General features: G+C 55.0%; 1 protein-coding gene across 4 annotated transcripts; it reads left to right on the top strand.

The window, feature by feature from the left end:
* Window positions 1–5868: 5868 nt before the first annotated feature.
* Window positions 5869–22834, top strand: SFT2D1 (SFT2 domain containing 1). 4 transcript variants are annotated; one of them, XM_082730517.1, is made up of 8 exons: window positions 5869–6025; window positions 13496–13582; window positions 14145–14227; window positions 15475–15556; window positions 17638–17673; window positions 19322–19380; window positions 20998–21027; window positions 22374–22834. In XM_082730517.1, the coding sequence occupies exons 1-8, from the start codon at window positions 5963–5965 to the stop codon at window positions 22411–22413; spliced, it is 480 nt and encodes a 159-aa protein (XP_082586643.1). In that variant the 5' UTR covers window positions 5869–5962; the 3' UTR covers window positions 22414–22834. The 4 variants fall into 4 exon arrangements, 2 of the variants coding, with proteins under 2 accessions (XP_082586643.1, XP_082586644.1); XR_014311720.1 differs by having other exon boundaries at window positions 5870–6025; window positions 18595–19380; XR_014311721.1 differs by lacking the exons at window positions 19322–19380; window positions 20998–21027; window positions 22374–22834 and adding exons at window positions 6822–6936; window positions 18595–18899 and having other exon boundaries at window positions 5870–6025.

The raw sequence follows: 22834 nt of genomic DNA on the forward strand, positions 1-22834 counted from the left end.
CCCCTACTATTAAATCTTTCTTGGGGCTTGTTAGTGTTTGTTAGAATTAAGGAGTCAACTGATACATTGTTGCTAACTGAAGTTCCTTTTCTACACCAGGGCTCCTTTCTTGCCTTGTACATTCTATGGGCTTTGATAGAAGTTTGACAACCTGTATCCCCCATGTCAGTGTCCTACAGAACAGTTTCACTGCCCTAAAGTTCCCTTGTGCTCCACCTCGGCCACCCCTCTCCCCAGCCCCTGGCAAACACCAATCTTCTCGATGTCTCTGTAGTTTTACCTCTTCCAAATGTCATGTGGTTGGGATCTTACAGGACAGGACGTAGCCTTTTCAGATTGGCTTCTTGCACTCAGGAATGTGCATTTAAGTTTTCTCCGTGTCTTTCATGGCTTGATAGCTTATTTCTTTTTAGGACTGAGTAATATTGCATGGCCTGGCCGTGCCCCACTTTGTTGACCCATTATCATGACCTCTTAAAGCCTCTTCTCTCTCAGCTGGCTCCATCACTGGGCAGGGACAGGACTTCTGTCACTCGTCCTTGCACCTGTGCTGCTGACTCAGGGAGCACGACCACATGGGATATACTCAAGGGATAATTGCTCATTAGTTAACATCCAGATTTATTTTCTCCCCTCTAGTCAACCTGAGATGTCATATGGAAGCAATTCATACCTCAGAATCTTTATCATGCTCTAGTTATTGTCACTCATTTATTCATTAGAGGAACCCACGCTGAGCTTCCATCCAGCGCCGGGCTCTCAGCCACGGGATGGGGACCGGACACGCACCAGGCCATCCAGGGTAGCAGCTGACTGGGGACAGGCATTAGCAGAGTGACTAGCAGCAAGTCGGCGCAGGACAGACAGCAGCTAAGAGACCACGGGGAGGGGCACATGGCCATGTCTTGGGAAGTCCGGGAAGGCTCTCCAAGGACACCCATAGGTAAAGTGAGAACCGGCGAAGAGAAGAAGCTTGGAGGAGCTGGGGGTGGGGGACAAGGCATTTTGGGGAAGTAAGATTTCAAGCAAGGAGAACTGAGTAGATAGAGAAAGGCTTGGAGATGGGGCACAGATGTCCCAGACTCTGAGCAGGGTGGCCTGGCGAACCGTGTGGGTTTCTGAGTGTGTTTATACAGTGTGTGTGTGTGTGTGTGTGTGTGTGTGTCTGTGTGTATGCTCATGCACACGTGTGCACATGCACGCTTTGTGCAGAGAAGGCGGTCATGCACGAGGCTGGTAAGAGGACTGACCTGTTCTGTATATTACACTAACTTACTTCATTCTTTACGATGATCACTGTGCCCTTTATTCTAAAAACATGGGGGGAGTTGAAGGTTTTTAAGCAGAGGAATGAGTGGGACAGATTAAAAAGGACCTCCATGTCAAAAAATTAAGAAATAAATAAAAAAAATTAAAGGGCTCCCCAGCCAGTGCACAGAGAGTGGCTGTGCGTGGGGCCTGACCAGTTGTGCCAGACAGAGGTGAGGGCGACCACCTGTGTGCCTTGTGTCTCCTGGGACTTCCTGGCTTCTGTGTCTGCGTTCCCTTCGGGCCGTCATGCCTCTGGATCAACAACTCAGGATCCCTGCTCACTCAGCAGCAGCACATAATCAGCCACTTCCCTCCTGTCGCCTTCCCGGCAGCGGTGGTCCACGCAGCTCACTCTGTTTCCGAGGGGATGTCAGGAGCAGAGCCAGGAAATGCAAGAGGGAGAACTAAGGTCTTTTTGGAAAAACAGGAAGCATGATTAGAACTTCGGCTGTTTTTCCTGAGGCCTGTCTCGTCTCGTCTCCGCTCAGTTGTGTAACTTCTAAGCAACTACCAGAATGTCCATTTTCTCACCCACAGCTTGACCAGCAGTGCTGCTCCCTCAGCTCAGGCCCACCTGGCTCCGCTCTGACCCGGACCCCTGCTGCTGTGAAGCGCTCAGGGACCTCTGGCCTGGGACCTGCTCACTGGTAACTGATTTGTTCCTTCACAAAGCAGGGGAGGGAGGCAGCCCTCAGTCCTTAAGGAAGATACGATGTTGCTACTTGTATCAAGATTTGCTACCATGTCCAGAGAAGTGGTTGAGACAAGCTCAAGAGAAAGTTAAAAAACCAAGGAGTAAACATTATGCCATCTACCTAAACTTGGGGATCCTGCACTCTTTCCAAGGTACTTCTAACTGCTCAAGTTCAAGTGTCATTTACTACCTGAACCCTGAAGAGTGGGGGACACATTTGATGCTTCCTACCAAGTGCGATATGAGAGCTTAGAGATGGGAAGAGGACATTGTGAAGGCTCTACAGTCTCTTCTTTCAAAATGCTGGAAATGCTGCCGTGGGGGAAGGGGCCTACATCCCTGTATGGTGCTCCTCTCCCAAGAAGCCATCTGGAAACAAGCCTCATTCACCAAAAGTGGGAATAAGCGGTGGGGGTTTGTGTACCGGGAGTTCCTAGCACGGGATGGAGGGTCCCACCTGGAGGGTGGGCTGGGCCTGTAGAAAAGACCAGCTCCAGCTTCCACGGCCCATACCCCCAGTGGGGAGACCTCTGACCTGACCTCCTCTCTGGCCCGGTTTTTGTCTCCTTTACTCTTGCTTTCCTGGTGTTAGGTGAAGAGAGGGAGGCGGGGATGGAGGTGGAGGAGGGGGCGCTGATTTCAGGTGTGGAGACCACAGTCCCAGGGGAAGCGGCCGGGCCATGGCCTCCTCCTGGAACTCTAGACAGCACTTAGCACTAGGCCTGGAGGACCACTTAAAACAGTGAAATCATAAACCAAAGGGGCCCCGGGGTGGCTCAGTGGGTTGAACACCTGACTCTTGGTTTTGGCTCAGGTCATGATCTCAGGGTCTCGAGATTGAGCCCCTGGTTCGGCTCTGCGCTCCGTGCGGAGCCTGCTTGAGATTCTCTCCCCCTGCCCCTGCCCCAACTCATGCTCATGCTCTCTCCTCAGATAAATAAGAAAAATCTTAAAAGAAGTCTTAAAAAATAGAAATCAACAAAAAGCACAAAAATGTGAAAAACGTGGCATTAAATAGACCACAAAAAAATGGCACCTGTTTATGGTCTGAGCTGAAACAAGAAGGGGGAGCATGATCTCACCCCCTCTTAGCTGGGACCATGTGCCCCAATGATGCAACTTTTATGCTGTTCTGCACCTGCCTTCGGTGACTGTGAAAACACTCGCAAGTGTTGTCTTGGTTACAAATGAACTTTGACAAGTAGGCAAACTTGCAAATACAGAATCTATGACAGATCCATTGTAGCAATATTTTATTCAATCCTTATAACAATCTGAAAGGTAGGAATTGTTATCACCTCAATTTTCACACATGAGAAGGTGAAACTGTAGGCTGCTTGCTCAACATCCCAGAGTTAATTAAGCAGGCAAGCCAGGACTCTAACCCAGGCAGTCTGGCTTCTGGGCCTGGATTCCACCATTTTACTGTTTGCATTTGGGGGCTCGCAATGTTAGTACTCTTTGTGCGGTACTTTTCAAGAAACTAAGCCTGGCTTGGGTTACAAGAAGTGAAAAAGCCCAAAGAACATTCTTAAACATTATTATTTTCCAAGTAAAATTTCTTATACCCAAGTACAGGTTGAAACATAGGAAATTGTTCTTTTTTAGGTTAAAAGTATTTTAACTAGCTTTCCAAGGTTTTACAGTTGGTTCACCAGTTTTACATGGTTCAATCTCCTATATCCTTGGAAAGCCTTCTGTCCGTTACTAGAGATAGCCGTTTGTTTTGTCGTTTTGCATATGGAAAGCTAAAGTTACAGTCTTTACAGAAGGTATAGATGTACTTACTCTTTTATTAATTACAAGCATAGAGATTTATCTTATAACAGATGTTTATCATCTATTTTGTCATCTTTTAAAATTAAGGACAGGGACAACTGGGTGGCTCAGTGCGTTAAAGCCTCTGCTTTCTGCTGAGGTCGTGATCCCAGGGTCATGGGATTGAGCCCTCTGCTCGGCGGGGAGCCTGCTTCCTTTCCTCTCTCTCTGCCTGCCTCTGCCTACTTGTGATCTCTGTCTGTCAAATAAAATAAATAAAATCTTAAAAAAAATAAGGACAAAAATATAAGATCTCACACTTTAGTATAAGAGGCCAAATGTAAGTATTTTCTGCTCCAAAGATGCTGAGAATTGGAATGCTTTATCTGTGCAAGTGTATGATCTGCTTTTTTAGGGTTTTTAATAACATCTGTATTTATCTGAGATCAGATAAAATCTCTACCAAAGGCAGTATGATGGTTAATAAAGGTCCTCAGGGATCACCTTTTAATTGTAAGATTTTAGGAATCTGGATGATGTGACAAAACTAAAATAAGAGACATTTTCATTATGATCTTACCAACCTCAAAAGCAAAACCTATCACTTGATGACCTTAGAGCAGGGTGTTCACAGAGAGCTCCCAGATACTCTGAAACTCGTATTCTACAGGTTGCCCTAATTTTTAATCTTTCTTTGAAATATCCATGGTGGATAGTAAGGAAAAACAGAAACAAAACCAGGCTACTTCCCCACGGGCTGGTGTTGTTACCCCAGAATAAGCAGAGAACAGTAAACCGCTGTTGGAACGTTTGTGGTGTTTATGCAAAAGTGGAAAGATCCGTTGGATTAGTATTCCTCTCAGAAGCAGGGCTTCACTCTTCCGAATTCCCAGGCGGAAGAGAAGCTGAGTAAATGAAGACACTCACAAGTGAGCAGGAATGGGGCGGCTTCCTGCTATGTCACCCGAGATCATGTGTGGCACATCTGTCCTCATGTAACTACTGAAGTGGGTGTCACACGTCTTGAGGGAATGAGACTGGGAAGAGCTGGTTCTCAGGGCCACACGGCGAGTGGCAGGGCTGAAATCAGAACACAGAGCCATCGGCCCCAAAGCCTGCCCTTCCCTCCCTGCCCCCTTGCAAGTGAAGATGGTTTGAGAACGTGGCTCACAGCAAGACGCGCAGTCTAGAACCGGAACCCGGCCTGCCAGTGTTCCCGAGCTGGCCCCCGGGATTCTGGCGCCAGGCCTGCCCTGGGCCCCCCGGCCTGCAACACTGGATGTTGGCCTGAAGTACTGGACCTTGGGTCTGCAGTCCCGGGTGCTGGAGCTGCAGTACCGGGTGCTGGGGCTGCAGTACCAGGAGCTGGGCCTGCAGTACCAGGAGCTGGGCCTGCAGTACCGCGTGCCGGGTCTGCCGTACTGGGTGCCGGGCCTGCAGTCCCGGGTGCTGGTCCTGCAGCACCGGGTGCTGGGGCTTCAGCACTGGGTGCTGGTCCTGCAGTACCGCGTGCCGGGTCTGCCGTACTGGGTGCTGGGGCTGCAGTACCGGGTGCTGGAGCTGCAGTCCTGGGTGCTGGTCCTGCAGCACCGGGTGCTGGGGCTTCAGCACTGGGTGCTGGTCCTGCAGTACCGCGTGGCGGGTCTGCAGTACCGGGTGCTGGAGCTGCAGTACCGGGTGCTGGGGCTGCAGTACCGGGTGCTGGTCCTGCAGTACCGCGTGCTGGGTCTGCCGTACCGGGTGCTGGGTCTGCCGTAGTGGGTGCTGGAGCTACAGTACCGGGTGCTGGTCCTGCAGCACCGGGTGCTGGTCCTGCAGTACCGCGTGCCGGGTCTGCCGTACTGGGTGCCGGGGCCGCACTGTGGGGCTCGGGTCTGGAGCACTGGCCTCGAGTCTGCGGCACTGAGCGTGGAGCCCACGCCCGAGGACCTGCGTTCGTCCTACGGCATCAGCGGAGCGTCCCGACCCGGGGGAGAGGACGCCCGCAGCAGCGAGAGCCCGACGCCCGCGGCCCGCCGCGCAGAGCCTGACCGCGCAGACTCCGGCCCGGCCGGCGGGGTCCCGACGCGCAGGCGCGCGCTGCTGGGAGGCGCCGGAAGCGGCGTCCCGGATGTCCGGTCACGTGGGGCGCCGGGTTCCGGGTTCCGGGAGGGCGCGGGGTCCAGCGAGCTGGGCCGCCAGTGCGCGGGGAGCAGCGCCATGGAGAAGCTGCGGCGGGTCCTGAGCGGCCAGGACGACGAGGAGCAGGGCCTGACGGCGCAGGTAGCGGCCGCGGCGGGGCCGGGCGGGGCGCGCGCCCGTGTGCGCGCCCCCCGGGGGACGCTGGGGCGCTCCGGGTCTCCGTGGGGTCCGCAGAAGCCCCCGCCGCACCCCGCGTCGGCCTCCGGCCCTCGGGGCCCCGGGGCTCTCCCGGGGGCTCTGCGCGGCGCCGGGCTCTGCCGCGGGAGGCCGGCGTCCGGGCTCCGGGTCGCGGCGCGCGGGGGGACGGCGGCGCCGCAGGGCCTGTCGGAGACGGGGCGGGGGCGGGGGTCCCGGGCGAAGCGGAGGCTGCTCGGGCTCGCAGCCCCGGCAGAGGGTTCCGCGCCGAGCAGCCGCTTCGCCCCAGTGCCCTTCCCCCGAGGCGCGGCCGAGCGTCCTCGCTCCCGCGGGGGAAGCCGACGGCCGCGGGGCCGGAGCCTGCCCGCGTGTGCCGCCGACGGCGCTCTCCTGGCGGCCCCGGAGCGGAGCGCTGAGCAACGGGCTTGCGGAGGCCCGGACGCGCCCCTCCCCGCGGCCGCTCCGGGGTCCTGTTTACACCCAGCGCTTCTCGGGCCGCCGGGGAGGGCCCAGCTGCACGACAGGAACTGCTTTCGGGGCCGGGGGGAGCGGTCGCGCGGGTGGTCGTGGTCCCGCAGGGTCCGCTAATAGGATGGGAGAGGCGCCCGTGCGGGCGGAGACGGCCCCGCAGCTCCCGACTCGCTGGGTCGCGCTCTCCAGGGCAGCGTCGGAGCGCGTGCGGCCGCTTACCCTTTAAACTCATCGAAAGTAAGATTCGAAATTCCTTTCTTGGTCACACCAGCCGCATCTCAGGTGTCCGGCAGGCACGTGTGTTCATGGTTGCTGCATAGGACGGGACACGAGTGGGACGTTTCATTGCAGGAAGTTCTGTTGCACGGAGCAGCTCGAAGCCTGGGGTACGTGAAGGGGAGAGTGTCCCTTTTGTTGAGCCCACAGTCCGGAGGGGAGAAGGCTGTTGAGAGTAGCCCAGAAAACGGGAGGCTGGTGGTGCAGGCAGGAGGGGGGATCTTGGCTGGAGGGCCGTCCAGGGGCGGTTGGGAAGATCCCCGCAGAGGGGGTCGGCTGCACCCGAGAAGGGCTGGCCATGCTTGGGCAGGTGGATGGCGGGGGCCTGTGGACCCGTGGGAGGAGCGGGGAGAGAGCACGCGGCTGCAGATCCTGTCCTTGGAGCACGAGAGGATTCTGTCCTCCCTGAAATGGGACGTGAAGTTGCCAGGTGGAAGTTTGGGTGGGGGGTGAGCGTTGAAGTTCAGGAAGAACGTGCGAAGGTAGTTTGAGAGAATAGGCAGGGGAGTGGATGGACTGGGGCAGCCGCGGGACTGTTGGCAGCACAGAGCCCCAGTGTGGGTAATGGTCCTGACCTTGGGGTGGGGGTCCTGCTCGGCAGGAGTGCAGGCAGGGCTGGCAGAGTTGGATTTAACCAGGGTTTGGATGCCACCCAGTGACTGCATGAGGGGGCAGAGGGCAAAGAAGTTGAGGATATACGCAGGAGTGATTATAGGAGGGCAGCAGGGGTGCGGGGGTGCGGAGGGAGAGTGAGTGCGTGGTGACATCGGTGGGGTGGGTAACTAGGCATGCAGGAGGGTAGGAGGTGGTGGTCGCAAAGGGGGATGCTTGAAACCGAGATCGTGGAGGGTGTTGAGATGGTGGCGCATGTCTTGCTGTAGATAAGGGGCTTGGTGGCTGGTGGACGGTGCGGAGATCGCCCGAGGACAGAGGGTGAGGAGCCAGGAGTCCTGTCGTTTAGACGGCTTCTTCCTCCAGTGGCGAAACGACCTACAGGTAGACCGGAGTGGAGGGATGCGAGTGAGCCGGACGCAAAGCCTTGGAAGAGCAAGACGCGTGATCTGGGAGGGGGCGGCGAAGGCGCTGACCTAGGGGATGGTGCTGACCGCAGCGAGGGGAGTCGCAGGGGGCCTGGTGTGATGGCAGGGTCCTGGAGGCAGCTATTTCTGGGGCCGAGGAACGGATGGGAAACAGCGGTGAGGGGCCACTTCCTGTCCCCAGCGGTCAGGACGCGTGCGCCTAAGAAGATCGGCCCGGCTCCGAGAGTGCAGGGGCGACCGGAGTGCAGAGAGGGGAGGTGGGGACCTGTCAGGGCAGAGAGTGAGGATGTAGGGAGCTTGCTGGTGGCCTTCAGATGACATCCTACGAGTGTGGCAGGACATACACGAGGTAGGGTTTCGAGGCCTGGACGGGTTGGCTCAGGGCAGCAGGGGAGGTGGGAGACGGTGGTGGCCAGATGCATCTGAGATCTGGGACTGCTCCATCCCGCTCTGGGGACTTGGCGGTCAGGGAAGAGGCAGAACAGCGAGTTGGAGGGTCTCTCCTTGTGAGGTGTCTGGGAAGATGGAAGGAGGGAGAGAAGGAGCCGGGTGTGGAAGGATCTAGATCCGTCACGTGGCTTCCCGGAGCCCTTGGTGTAAGGTCCAGACTCTGCTCGAGGCACCGCAGCCCTCTGCATGCCTCCCCGCCTCAACCCCTGTCCCCCCGGGACAACCACGCTCTGCTCAGCTGCCTCCGCCTTAGCCGTTTCTCTTTTCTGGGCTGCCCTAACCTGGCTCCCAAGGTTTGCCTACTGGGCTTTAACCTGGGTGCGCTCTTTCTCGCCGGGATCCGACAAGGGTGACCAGGCAGTTTCTGGAGTGTGAGAGGAACCGAGGAACCTGAGGGGAGATTGGTGTCACGGGAGGAGAGGGCGCTGTCCCTCTGATGGCCCCACTTCTGTCGGCTGTCTCTCCGAGGCACCTCCGCAGAGGCCTTTAGCAAGCCTCCAGATCCAGCTTCGGGGGCCCCTCCCGCCCTGCCCTCCACGCTCGGACTGCTGAAGTCCTCCCTGTGCACACATGGCCCCCGAGGTGCTAGAATTGGGGATTCACCGGTGTGAGGACAGTCACCTTACCACGCTCGCAGCTGTGTCACCAGCGTCCCACTCAGCTGCCGGCAGTCAGGGTCAGAGCAGCCGATTAAAGCGACGGGTTGGGGCGCCCAGGTGGCTCAGTCTGTTAAGCGTCTGACTTAGGCTCATGTTAGGGTCCTGGGATGTTGGGTTCGAGCCCCGTGTTGGGCTCCCTGCTCCGCAGGACGTCTGCCTGTGATTTTTCCCTCTGCCCTTCCCCCTGCTTGTGTGCCCACTCGTGCTCTCTCGCTTTCTCTCAATAAGGAAGTCAGTAAAATTTTAAGAGAAAACAAGCAGTCGGCCAAAATGGCAGGGCCGATTGTGCCTCGGACTGCTTTCCGTGGCCGGAGGAGCAAGAGGCTGGACGCGAGGGGGGCTGGCTTCCCTCTGTGCCGTTTGCCCCCGGGCTCTGGGCCCCAGTTGGCGGTGCGCTTCCTGTCGGGGGAGCCCCCCACCCAAGGGTCGGGCAAGTTGATGGAGCCTGAGTCAGGGAGGAGGGCGCGCAGAGGGCCGGACGACTCAGCCCCGAGGACAGGCCCCAGGAGCACCGCAGTGTTTGCTGAGGATGAGTGAGCAGAGGCCCGAGGCTGAAATCAAGTGAGCTTTTTCTTTAAGCTGGAAGAGGCGTGATGGCGCGGACAGGTTGGTGGGGGCGGTCTCAGGGAGAGAATGGGGGTCACTCTGGAGACGGCAGAGTAGGGGATACTGCGTGTTCCCTGAGAAGGTCGGGGGGCTGGGCTCTAGGGCGCACTGAGCTCAGCCCCTCTGCGGACATGCGCGGGAAGGAAGGGCAGAGGGGCTTGTGCGGGGCTCAGGGTTTGCTGGAAGTGAGCCGTGGGCACGGCCACATCACGGGTCTGTGTTTTCGGGGCGGAGGAGGGACGCTGCGTGCACAGAGACTGTCAGGGCTACGCCCGGAGGTTTGAAATAGCTCATGGGCTGTGGAGGAAGAAGGCGGGTGCCTGCCGGTGCCGGTTGGTCCCCCGTGGCGGGTCGCCAGGCAAGCGTCGTCAGGGCCTGCGGGGAGGTGGCGATGAGCTGGTTATGATCCCCCGTGCTGCCGCCGGACCGGCCAGAGGAAGAGGACGCGGGCTCGCGTCGTGGCGTTGGGTCAGGTGGATGCAGCAGAGGGGGTCTACATGTCTGCGTTGATGAGCTTGTGTGTCAGCCGAAAGGAGAGGAGGAGGACCGGTGGCCTGGGTGCGGGGACCCCGAGGCCGCAGGGCAGTCCAGGCACGAGCCGTTGGATCCGCGTGCCACCAGGGGGACATCAAGGCCCAAGAGCAGCAGCTCGAAGTTTGGGCGTGGGGTGATTTCGGGGAGTGTGAGTGGCCCGCGTCACTGCGTGTGGTGGACGGCAGAGCCCGTGGAGATGAGGGACGAGGAGCAGAAGGCCGGGCTGTCCGTGTGGGTGTTGGAGTCATCCAAGACTCTGCCAGGACCTGGGGTAGGACCTGTCTTCGGAGGTCGCAAGTGAGAGCACCTGACAGGAGAGCAGTAGGGGACGGGAGGGAGGAGGGCCTGCGGGTCACAGAGGACACCGAGTCAGCCGGGCACCGATGTGGTGGGGCGACCGTCCCGCGGGAGAGCGTCTCTGCGCACCTGCTCCCGGAGCTCCTGGTCGCTGGTCATTACCTCTCTCGACGCCGTCGTCCCGTTGAGTGAGGACTGCGGTCGTGGTGTTCGGTAGCTGAAGGCCCACCACGTTCCCGCTATCCAAGTGCTGGCGGCTGCGGAGCAAGGCTCGGCCGAGACAGCTGCCGCCGTGTGATCGGGGGCTCTCCTGGCTTCTCCGGCTCTAGGAGAGACGCGAGTGTCCGCCGGGCCGCGGGGTCATTCTCTCGTTCGTAATGCTGCTGCTGCTGCTGCTGCGGAGATGTTTTCTAACTAATATTTTTTTCATCAGTGGTGTTCTGGCTCCCCGGGAGTGCCGCTCACGGCAGCAGGGAGAGGGCGCCGGAGAAGGGCAGGGTCTCCTGCTGACCGGAGGCTTGCTTTTTGCTTCCTCTTCCTTTGTTTAGTTTTTCTACTTGTTTTTACTTATTTATTTTCAAGATTTTATTACTTATTTGAGAGAGCATAAGCAGGGGGAGTGGCAGGCAGAGGGAGAAGCAGCAGGCTCCCCGCTAAGCAGGGAATCCAATGCGAGACTTGATCCCAGGACCCTGTGGGGTCATGACCTGAGCCGAAGGCAGATGTTAAACCAGCTGAGCTACCCAGGCAGCCTCTAGTTACTTTTGAAGATTTTTATTTATTTTGAGAGTGAGTAAGTGAGCAGGGGGAGGGGCCGAGGCAGGGGAAGAAAGTCTCGGCAGACTCCCCGCTAGCGCAGAGCCCGGCGTGGGGCTCGATCCTGCGACCCTGAGATCAGGACCTGAGCCCAAAGCAGAAGTCAGACGTTTAATGGACGGAGCTAGCCAGGCACCCGCTGCCTCTGCCTTGATAACAAATGAGTCCTTGGTGCCTGCGTCCATGCGTATTTCTTCTCCAAGATGACCTTTACGAAGTCAGCACAGTTTTGCTGGGCTCGTTCCTGACGGTGCTTGGGCCAGAAAGGCGCACCCAAATGCTTCTGCTGCAGGGGGCAGGCCGTCCGGGCTCCTCGGGCTCCGTTCTGGCGCGGCGCGCTCTTCCCGGCGCGAGGTAGGGAATCTGGTTTGTTTCTGTGTCCTGGACAGCAGGCAAACCACAAGGCGAGTCATTTGCTTGTGGGTTGAATATTGCGTTTTTACAAATGGAAATAACTTGTTGCCTTTTGGCGATCATCACTTGGAAGATGGTAATAAGGGGGACACCTACAAGTCCGTACGTGAGCAGTCCGAGAGAAGCACCAACTGGCTCTCGAAAACCGGCAGTGAGCTTGGGAACGGTGGGGTGACCTGAACTTGTCAACTGGTTCCCACGTCACTGCTCTCTCGCTGCCCGGTTCCCAGTCCGGCTTCCCTGGGGGCTGGCGTGGGCGCGCCGGCCGCGGGCTCCTGCACCGTGAGCGGTCCGCGGGGTCCGTGCTGCTCCGTGGAGTGGAGACGCGACAGGGGCCCTCCTCCTGGTCAGAATGCGTGACATTTGGAGATTTTCATAGGCAAGTCTGTTCTTTGTTTAACACGGAACAGTAGTTTTGCTCTAAATAGCTGACATTGCAGGAAAAGAGAACGTGAATCAAAGCAGATTTTAAAAACACTTAAAATGCATTAAGTGGTATTTGTTGTACTTACAATCTTTAATTATTTTTATCTACTTTTCATGCTGCGCAAGGATTCCCAGGTTAATTGGTTGAGGTAAGGAATGTAGCAAAAGGTATTTTTGAGCCTTTGCAAAGAAATTTTGTTTTTGCTTCATTATTCTTGAAATACGTTCTAAGCACATGATCTTATTTTTAAGTATCTGTGGTAATATAAGTTAGAAATGAAGTTTTGATATAAACTTCTTTTTTTTAAATACGAACTTCTTAATATGTATTTCTAGTTTTCTGAAATGACCATAGCTGATACTTTTTCAGCTTCATTGGGAAATAAGTTCTGAGTGTAATTAGAAACCTGAGTGTGTCCACAGCTGTGTCTGGATTACTGTAGAAGGCGTGCCCGGTGATTTCCACTCTGCCCACGTAATTTGGTTACAGTTTGCATATAGCAATGCTGTTGCTCTAGCATAAATGATCATTTAAAAATATATATATTTTTTAATAATGGTTGAGGATGTACCTAGGGCTTTCCTGAGGTGGTTTTAGGTGAACTTGTTATAATACATGGAAGTTATGTGTCTGGTGGCAGACACGACCAGTGGCTGCCCAGGTCCCCCGCATGAGGCAGGTGTATGCATCCGCCTCAGGCCCACAGCCGTGCCCTCCTGCAGGCGCCCCCACTCTGCCGACAGCCCGTGGCCAGCTGGCAGGAGGTGGGTTCCGGAAGGCCGGCCCCCTGCATCAGGCGGCATTGGCAGCCCAGGCCCGAGCTGAACACCAGCTGAAACCACATGATCCCTCCCCTTCCCCTTCAGCTCCTCTCACTCCCCTCGGGGTTTGTGCCCAGAGCAGTTCAAGCATCAGAACCCCTGTCTCAGGCTCTGTACTTGGGGGCCTCTCCTGCACGGCCTCAGGTAGGGACAGTGGCGTGGTGAGCCCCGTGTGCCCGGGACGCAGCCTCAGCAGTGCCCCACATTTTGCTGATCTTGTGATCTTGTTTCATCTTCTCCTGATTTTTTTAGTCATTGAGTATTTTATGGTATGTATCCTACATCTGTCATTTCATCCATGTTGGGGTGTGTCTGCTGTCCTGCAGGTAAGGGCTGTTGAAACCAGGAGCACAGCGCCACGGGCACACCTGTTATCCCACCGGCAGAGGGAACAGCGGTGCCCCGAGACCGTCCTTCACCCCACGTCGTGCTCACATCTCCCTTCACAGCCTGGGGGTGGGGGGGTCGTAGCCTTCTCACGTGACGTGCAGCAGGCACAAGCAAACAGATTCGGCGGACAGGCTCGGGTGTTGCCCTCCCGCTGCATGACGTCACGAAGTGGACGGTGCCAGGAGGGCGCGTACTGATTCCCCTTCCTTCCTTAGGTCCTGGACGCCTCGTCCCTCAGCTTCAACACCAGGCTGAAGTGGTTCGCCATCTGCTTCGTATGCGGCATTTTCTTCTCTATCCTGGTGAGTTACAGCCTCCTGTCGCCCGATGACTTCTGTTCTCGGCCCGGCTAATCCCATGTCCTCCAGCGAGCAGCTTGCACTCCGGGCTGCTGCCAGACTGTGTCCAGGGGGCCGTGGTCACTGGACAGAAAGGGCTAGAGGGCAATACAGAGATGCCGAAATTAGCATTTGCTGGGGGTGGAGGGTTACAGGTTATGAAAATAATTTTTTTTAAGAAAGATCAGTGTGTGTAGAAAGCTGCAGAGCCAGCAATTGAAATGTGTTAACTTGAACTCGCGGTGTATAAAGAATATTACTTTACGTAGGGTGAGATGCACGCCCACGTGTAGGGAAGGTTCCGCTGTGGGTAAGTTGTGGGTACTCACGTGCAAAACAGTCAGAAGAGTCCGCTTGGCAAATAACAATGACAATTAACTGTCTTTAAAATGATGTAAGTAGAGACCCAGCTAGTCCATTTTTACTTAAACTGTAGTTTATTGTATAATCTTACTATTTTTACTGTAGCGTGGTTATATTTTATGCTATTACAATGGTAAAACTTTCAAAATGGTAAAACTTTCAGGGGACCGGATTGCTGTGGCTTCCTGGTGGCATAAAGCTGTTTGCGGTGTTTTATACTTTTGGAAATCTCGCTGCGCTGGCCAGGTGCGTACAGAAGTCGGGCTCCTCCGGGTCTGCTGTACTGGCGCCAGTTCCTTTCCAGGAGACACCGCCCGAGTGGCATGGCTTCTGGAGCCGCGAGACCGATGTTCGTTCGGTGCCGTGTGCCAGAGGCGTCGTGGCGTGGGAACGGGGGAATAGCCAGCCTTCGGGGCACTAGTAAGTGCTTCCGTCTGCTACTCCAGTGTCTGAAGTGGGCGCTGTTATCACCCCCGCTTTATGGCCAGAGAGGGTGAGTCACCACCCCGTGATGTGCCCAGTAAGGTGACCGCCAGGCTCTCTACCAGACCGTCCTCCCGACCCCGGCTCCTGGGGCTGCACTCTGGTCCCTGCGTGGGAAGCGCCGTCGCGGAGGGCGGGGGCCGGACTGGAGGTCCTCCGGGTGTGGTGCTGAGCAGGGAGATCAGAGGCGAGGGGCGCCAGCCCGCCCGGATCGTGTGGGATTGGGGCGTGGGAACCCCCTTCTGAGGATCTCGGTGCCCAGTTTGGGAGTGTTGACGTCTGCTGGAGAAGTTGTTCTGGGTTTGTGTACACTGAGTTTTCGGAGGTGGCCTCTGTCTCAGCAGTTTTCTGGATCGGAGGTAGTCAGGCGAACCTGCGTGAGCCGAGGCCGAGCTCGGGGTCTTCTGGGCTCGACCCTGCAGAGCTGCTCCTTCAGGCTCCCAGCGGAGCAGAGCCCAGCTCAGCGGTTTTAGGTCGTGTTGCTGTTGGGGGCTTCCCCCTGACCGTTATTTGGGGGTCGTGTAGTGTTTTTCCGGTCAGTAGCGTGCAGGGGTGAGGAGGGCCAGTGCCTGAATGGGCTCAGATCGGGAGTGGACAACCTGTGGGCACGGGACGGCCTCGGCATTGCGTTCAGCGGGAGCTCTGAAGTCACCCTCGGGAGACCTTGTGAGAGACCGTGGTGGGTCCTAGGACGCCGAGTCAGGCTCCTCTCCGGGGCCTCTGCCTGGCTGCGTCGGTAGACCATGTGACTCTTGATCTGGGGGCCACGAGTTCAAGCCCTGTTGGGCCTAGAGCTTCGTTAAAAAAAGATAAAGTATTAAGGTTTTAAAGAAAGTTTTCTTTTAATGTTAAGGAAAAATACAACTGATTTAGTGAGAGATTGTTATTAGTAAACCAACGTAAGATGTCTTTTGTTTAAAGGGTTTATGTTTATGTAGCCGAAGTAGTAGATTCATGCCTTGGTTCTCCTGTTTGTTTCAAATGGTACGTACTTTGTTCTCTTTTTTAAGTACCTGCTTTCTGATGGGACCCGTGAAGCAGCTGAAGAAGATGTTTGAGACAACGAGATTGCTCGCAACAATTATTATGCTTGTAAGTAGATGATGAAAATTCAACTTAGAGAAGGGGTTTTTGCGTTACCATCTGGCAGATGATTGCTTCCTTACATGCGTACTCTGAAATTTCTCTTACTGCGCGTAATGACCCTGCCCTCAGGCTGTGTGTTCAGGAGTCAAGGGTCCAGCGTTACTTACATCGACTGACTTGCGCAGTGCTCCTTTCTGCCGCATGTACCTACTGTCGGAGCTCTGAGTGTTGAACGTGGAGGTGGTCCTTTCCCAGCCCTGGAGAGCGCCTCATGACAGAGGCCCCTGTGTGCTCTTCGGAGGGGGTGGCTGGGACACAGGGCTCCCCGGAGGCGGTTCGTCTCTTCTCTCAGGGACGCTAGGCTTCATCCAGGTAGCCGTCGTGTGGCTTCTGTCCCTTCCCCGTGTGACTGTTGTAGCAGCGCGGCCTGAGCCGTGCCTTTCAGGATGCCGTTCATCACCTGCGGGGTCTCGTGCGTGGCCGTCAGGTCCTCGCTCTTAAATTCGGGATCTGTGTTTGAACCGGGGCAGGCATGGGCTTGTGGTTAGGTTTGCATGTCACGCATTCTGGGTTCTTGGCTGATGTTTTGGGTATCGTGGGCCAAGGAATGCAAGTGTCCCTCCCTCTCTCCAGTGAGCGCCCGGCTCCTGATGGGCTTGTCTGTGTCTCTCGAAGATTTCTCTTCAGCACGTTCTTGAACTTAGGGTCAGCATCAGCTCGTGTGTCCTTGTAACGCCAGGAGGCTTTGAAACAGCTACTGCTGGCAGATGTGTGGTCAGGGAACGGTTTCCGCCGTAACGCGTGGGAGGCTCGCCCACCTCGGCAGCAGAGGAAAGGAAAATCCTTTTTAGCTGGACTCTTCATTCATGTCCTTCTTCCGCTTCATTGTATTTTATTACCGTTTTTCTAATTTTTCCAGTTATTTTTCATTTCCTGTATTCACATGCATAGCAGCATACTAGTCTTCAGCTTTGTGTGGGTTACCGAAGCCAGTGCTGTTGGACGGGGAGACGTTTGTATTTTACTCGGGGTTTGTGGAGATGGGCTTTGTCCGGATCTCCTGGAAGCCGTCCTGGAAGCCGTCTTAGTGACGTTCGGGACGCAGATAAGCAGAAGGTGGGGAAGGCTGTCAGACATTCAGAAACACAGACTGTTTCCCAGGAGAGACCATTAAGTGTTAACAGGACGTAACTTGGGTGCTGACCTGAGTCATGACGTTTCCAGCCGAGTGTCCTGCGTGCTCAGGTTTGCTGCTGACGTAACTCGTGCCAAGTCGGACAGTGACGCGGCGACTGGCACCTGCCCGTCTTCTCAGTGCCCCCCTCACGCGGGCCCACGACAGGCTCTGATCCGCTCCCCGCCATCGTGCTCTAGAGCAGCTCGGCGGACGCCGTCCTCATTCTCAAGAGCAGAGAAGTGAAGGGGAGAGCAGACGACTGATTGAACACCCAGAGGGTCAGGGCTGCAATGTCACGCAGGCCTGTGCCTGTCAGCCTCCTGCTTGTCACCGTTGCTGTCACTCCTCTGCCTCCTGGAGGGACACGGGGACATGGAGTGATGGTGTCATCTTTGGTGTGAAAATCGTTACAGTAGATGCCTTATGTCAAGTTAAATAAAGTAGAATTTTCCAGGTGTTCCCAGTTGTGCTAAGTGCCTGTCGCAGTACTCTGTCACTAAACAGTGACGTCAGCCCTCGCCAGAACAGCCGTCATCCAGGGATGAAGAGCCGGGCTGTCGTGATGAGCACCGAGTCGTGCGTGCCAGTGTCGAACCCCTGTCCCGTACACCCGAAGCTGGTGGAACACGGGATGTTAGTTACATAAGACTTAAAAGAAGTGAAAAACCAGCAGCTGGTCTCCGTCCTCAAACGTCCCGTCTGCTGGTTTGATCAGTGGCTACTTACTCGGTGCTGGTGGTTTGCCCAGGATCGCTGCAGCGCAGACGGGAAGTCCCGGACTCAGCCCTGAGTCCGTCCAGCCGGAGCGGCCGTGTCCTGGGTTCGGTCCTCGCCTCGTGACGCGCGCCAGCGAGTGCAGGTCAGCTCTTGGAAGGGCTCTCACTTGCTGTTTTTCTCTCCTTTCCTCTAGCTCTGTTTCATATTCACCCTGTGCGCTGCTCTTTGGGTAAGTTCCCCCCGCCGGGGCTGTGTCGTCACGCCGTCGTCCCAGGGGCTCAGGGTCTGGTGTCTAAAACCCCCAGAGGTGGGGGGTCCCTAAGATTGTGTGCGGGAACGTCAGCTTCGTGGCTAGACTAGGCAGTGACCCTGCTGTCCAGAGCGGACAGGGGGGTTCAGACTCGCTTTTAGGGCAGAAGGTCCAGCTGCTCTCCCCGCTCCCGGGCCCCGAGAGGCTCCTGCCGGAGGCGTTTTCTGCGTCTGCTGTGCCCGCTGGCTGCGCCGCGCCGCACCCCGAGGCAGAGGATGCTGGGGTGCCGGAGTGCGTTTTGAGTCACAAGATGTTGAAGCTAATGAGAAACCAAAACAAATGAGCTGGAGGAGGCGAAAGGGGGCCCTTGGCTCGCTCCGTTGGAAGAGCGTCCGCTTGATCTCGGGGTCATGAGTTGGAGCCCCACGTTGGGAGTGGAGATGACTTAATTAATTTTTAAAAAGATGAACATCACTTTGAAAAGGGGGGGGGCACAAGAAGTTAAATTAGCCTTGTGCCTCCTGAGGCAGGGCGATAGCTCCTTGTTAGCAGGAAACGGCGGCATCCAGTCCCGCTCGCTTCTTGCGCTCGGAGTCGTCCTTGTAGGAACCTCCCGCCCCGTCTGCTTCCCGAAGGGATTTGCAGTGGTTCTGAGCTATCAAGAAACCGCGCGCCTCAGAGAAGAGTAGTGTAGCATATGCCTTAGGACTGTTCCATCAAAAGTGTTCTGATTTTCTTTTTAATTTGGGGGATGTGAGGACTAAGCTTGCATTATGTGACAGTGCTTCTACCTCATTTCTCAACGATTTCGCCAAAGAACGCTCTTAACCTGTACTCGTACGCCCATGTGGGGCGCTGATGCCTGGCTCAGGGGTGGTCTAACCGCCTATTGTTTGGTAGGCAGTGGACGATAAAGAGGTGAACACACAGAAATACAAATGGACAAGGAATCCCAGAGACCGGCCACTTTAACGCAGAAACTGTTCATTTTACGTTATTCTGGGAGATTGCAGTAGCGCAGCTTTGCTTCCGGAACGAGCTCCAGGAGCGAGAGCAGGAGTGACGCGCGGAAGCCCCGCCGAGGACAGTGGCCCTGACTGTTGCTGGGGAGGTGCGGCCGACCTGGACACGGGGCCCTAATGCGCCCCCCCCCCCCCCAGTTACCTCGGGGACTCCGAGGTAATTTAAAACAGAGATTTTAAAATTTAATTAAATTTTAATCTTAAAATTTAATTAAATTTTAATTTTAATTTGAACTTAATTAAATTTAAATTAAATCTAATTAAAATAAAGATTTATTTAGTTGAGAGAATGAGAGAAAGTGAGAGCTCGAGCAAGGGGAGGGTCAGAAGGAGAAGGAGCAGCAGGCTCCCCGCTGAGCAGGGAGACCCGTGCAGGACTCGATCCCACGACCCCAGGATCATGACCTGAGCCAAAGACCGACGCTTAACAACGGAGCCACCCACGCACCCAAATAAAAATATCTTAAAAAAATGCCAAAAAACTGTTGTACCAAAACTTAAAGTAAACGAAGCCATTGTCTGCATTTTGAAGGGGAGAAATTGAACTTGCGAAAAATATTTTTAAAAACTCTTAACTTGTCTTTCTCTGTTTTTGCTGTTGCTAGTGGCACAGAAAGGGCCTGGCCTTATTATTCTGCATATTGCAGTTCTTGTCCATGACCTGGTAAGTCTCCCTGGTGCGAGCGTTAATGTTCCCTAAGCGGTGATGAGCTGCTTGTTCAAGGCTTTGAGCCTGGGGACGTCGGGAGGCTGTCCCGGGTGAAGGCTGCGCCCTGGAGGCCAGGCCTCCCTCGAGGTCAGATGGGTGAGATCTGTGCTGTGTCCCTGGGGACTCGCCGGTCGCCCAGCGGTGGCCGGAGCTGGGGCTATGGAGGGGTGGGGGTCACCTTGGTGGGGCTGCCGGGCCGGCTCGCTTACACCGTGATGTGCTTGCTGCCTGCTGGGTACGTGGGAGAGAAACGGTGAGGGGTGTAGGCGATGCCGATGCCATGTGAGTCCTTAGAAGGGAGGCTGTCCTGGGAGCAGCCCTGGACGACGCTGGTGACTGTTCCCTTTGGGCCATACGGCTGAGTACTTACAGAGTCGATTTCCTTCTGCTAACTGGGGACCTGTCACACCTGGCGCGGTCCCATCGGACTCATCAGTGAGGACGGTCAGCCGTTCACCTCGGGGCTGAGGGGCTGGTCCCCCACCTCGTCGAACACCTGTGTGTAAGCTTTGACTGCCCAGAGCCCCCCACGGAGAGGCTGCTGGTGACTCCAGGCCGAGCAGCCCGTGTTCTCTGTCTTACGCGCTGCATTCTCAGCCAGGCCTGCTTCGTAACTCATTCAGGGCTTCCTAGGCCACGTGGTTCATCTGCGAGGTTTTCCAAATGGTTGCAAATCCCCCACAAAAAAAGTTCCCCAAGTATTTATTGGATAAAAAAAAAAAAATCCACGTTTAGGTGGCTCGGGAAGCCCGCTGCAGGAGCTGTAGATCCTGCTGCGCAAATGTCCCCGGCTGCCTCCCACGTGCCCTCTGTGGCACCCCTGCGCCCTGCTCACGTGCCGCTCAGGCAAGCACCCAGTCCCACTGCTTCAGGGGCCCGGTGCAGGGGGAATCGAATCGGATGAGCCGTGCCCCACACGCCTCCATGTCCTTCCTGACTCCGGCGTTTCTGGAGTCCGTCCCCTTCTCACTAGAGCTCATTGTCTGCTCTCACCAAGAGTGCGCGCGTTCCCCCCGAGTGGCTGTCTTCCGTCCCCCTGCGAGCAGTCTCCGCTCTGGCCCCGGGTCTCCCTCCACCGATGCCTGGGGCCCTGTCGGGGGCCGCATGCGCTTCTGCACCTGTGGGCTTGCTGTTTCCGTGAACCGTGGCTGGTTTCCGCCAGATTCCGTGGCTTTTTCTGTAATATGTTGGTTTTTCTCAGTGGTACTTAATGACCTTACTCCCTGAGGGAGAATGCAGTTTATCCCCAGGTATCTTATGGTTTTTACTAAAACAAAACCAGGGTCATTTCTAGTATCCCCAGCTCAGACTTCAGTAGGCAGCAGGGGCCTGAAGGGTTAGTGCAGGAGGTGGGGCGTGGGGCACAGTCATTTGCATCTTTAATCCGTGCCTGGTTGATGCTGTTCCTGCCTGGCCAATGCTGTTCCTGCCTGTCTGGGGGTCTGGGGTCCTACTGGGAGGATTGCCGCACAGTATCAGTAGCTGTATTTTCTGTGGTGTGGCAGTAGGGTCCCTTGGCTCTCAGAGGAACGGTGTGCAGACGGTCTCAACATCTGTGAACTTTTCTTGCAGGTACAGCCTGTCCTACATCCCATATGCAAGGTGAGGCTGCTGCTTCTGGTCCTCTAATAGTCTCTGCACAAATACACGGATTTAGCAGATGCAAATTAAAATGTGATGTGAAGGCTGTTTTTTTTTTTTTTTGTGAACTTTGACTTTTTTCCCCCAAAGAAATTATTTTTTAAGTAAGATGAGTAGAAGTCTGCCATACGGTGAGGCCACTGGGAACGCGTTTAGCAGGCGGCTGGGGGCTGTTTTTGCCACCTGGGCCTTTGCAGGTAGGAAATTGCTGATGGTTCCATGACACACGCACTCAGGACGCGGGACGTAGAGACACCAGCAAGACAAATTCTGCCTTAAAGATAAAGTGAGCAGACGACATGGGATACGGAGGCGTTTAAGCCGGCAGAAACACACTTGCTGCGTCAAGAGGAATCGCCGTCTTGTTACATTCCTCCCGGGAAACGTCCTCATTCAGTTGTGGAAGAAAAACAAACTCCCACCTGACCAGTCCAGAAGAAAACTCTGTTGAGGAACAGCTTCATTTCTTTCTAAAATCTGGAAACAGCTTACATAGGAAACAGCAAAATTGTATGCCTCATGTGAACAAAGAAGGAGACTGTAGAAATTCTATTTTTACCCCATCTCCGGTGGCCGATTCTGCTGGAGGCGGGCTTTCAAGGAGGACAAGCAGACACGGTCCACTCCAGGCGGGCAGGCTGTGGAGCGAGGGACTGCGGGCCACCCCAGCTGGGAGCTGCGGTGCCGCCTCTCCGCTCGGGGAAGGGTCGCCTAGAAGCGATGTCCCGCCCGGTGAGCCTGAGCTCGAAGCCGCGGCCGCTCGAAGCCACGCGCCACCCCTGCCTTTGGGGGCCGCACACAGAATGTGCTCAGAATTCCTGGTTCGTCGGTGCCTGCTTCTAACAACCCGTATACAGAGAGTGACTTCCAGCGAATGGAAACGAGTCATAGTTGAAACAAGCCATTTTGGCGAGAAAGTGTGAAAGGCAAAGGAGTCAGCGTGAATATTGCTTTAGAATTCTGCAGGTGTCGCTACAGACGTTCTGCTTTTTTAAATCCACTTCATTATTTCTCTTTAAAAATTCTTTTGTTAGGTTATTTTTGGTGTTTGCACTTGTTTCTTTATACTGAGGTTAGCGTATGTGCCAGGAAAGAGTAACTAAAGTCGATGGACCCTGAAACATTATTTTCAAGATTCGGTTCCTGAGTTCAGGCGATGCCCCGCAGAGTTTTCATTGGGGAATGTTTAACGGCTCCGAGTGTAAAGAGGTGACCCTGCGTTTGTCTCTTGGCAGGACTGTTTTCTCCAACATGGTCTTATTTAAGGCCGATTGTTACATTGTTTTCTCTCTTTTTTTTCCCACCAGGGATGCGGTAATTAAATGCTGTTCTTCTCTCATAAGCTGAAAATCAGTCTCTTTGAAGAAAGCATTGGAGAGTCGCTGTTCTGTTCACTTCCCCAAACAGCTGCTTCGACGGGTGAAGACCATTCTGTGTACTGGTTTGATTCAACTGTTAAATGTAACGTGAAAGTCATTATGTGTCATTAACGTGTTCTTCCCCCAAATAAGGCCTTTTTAATCATTGCCAACTGTAAATGATTTTTCGTGAGTTTTTTAATCCTTTCTAAGTAGCATTTAAGATGTGAATATTTAAGGATAAACCTATGCTCCAAGCTTTTTTGGCTCTTTAAAAATGCCTACATTTTTCTTTTTTTAAATTTTTAAATGTGAAAGTTTTTACTTTAAACTAAAAACTGCTTATTATATGTAATAAAAAATAATATATAAATCTTTATAATTTTGAAATAAACCCACACTTGGAAAAA

The sequence above is a fragment of the Mustela nivalis genome, assembly GCF_964662115.1.
Source record: "Mustela nivalis genome assembly, chromosome: 5".
Taxonomy (NCBI): domain Eukaryota; kingdom Metazoa; phylum Chordata; class Mammalia; order Carnivora; family Mustelidae; genus Mustela; species Mustela nivalis.

Excerpts from the sequence above, each read along its gene's own strand:
- SFT2D1 (XM_082730517.1), top strand. The coding sequence starts at position 5,963 with ATGGAGAAGCTGCGGCGGGTCCTGAGCGGCCAGGACGACGAGGAGCAG. Across the intron at positions 15,557-17,637 it reads TCGCAACAATTATTATGCTT|CTCTGTTTCATATTCACCCT; the intron begins GTAAGTAGATGA and ends CCTTTCCTCTAG. Across the intron at positions 17,674-19,321 it reads CCCTGTGCGCTGCTCTTTGG|TGGCACAGAAAGGGCCTGGC; the intron begins GTAAGTTCCCCC and ends TGCTGTTGCTAG.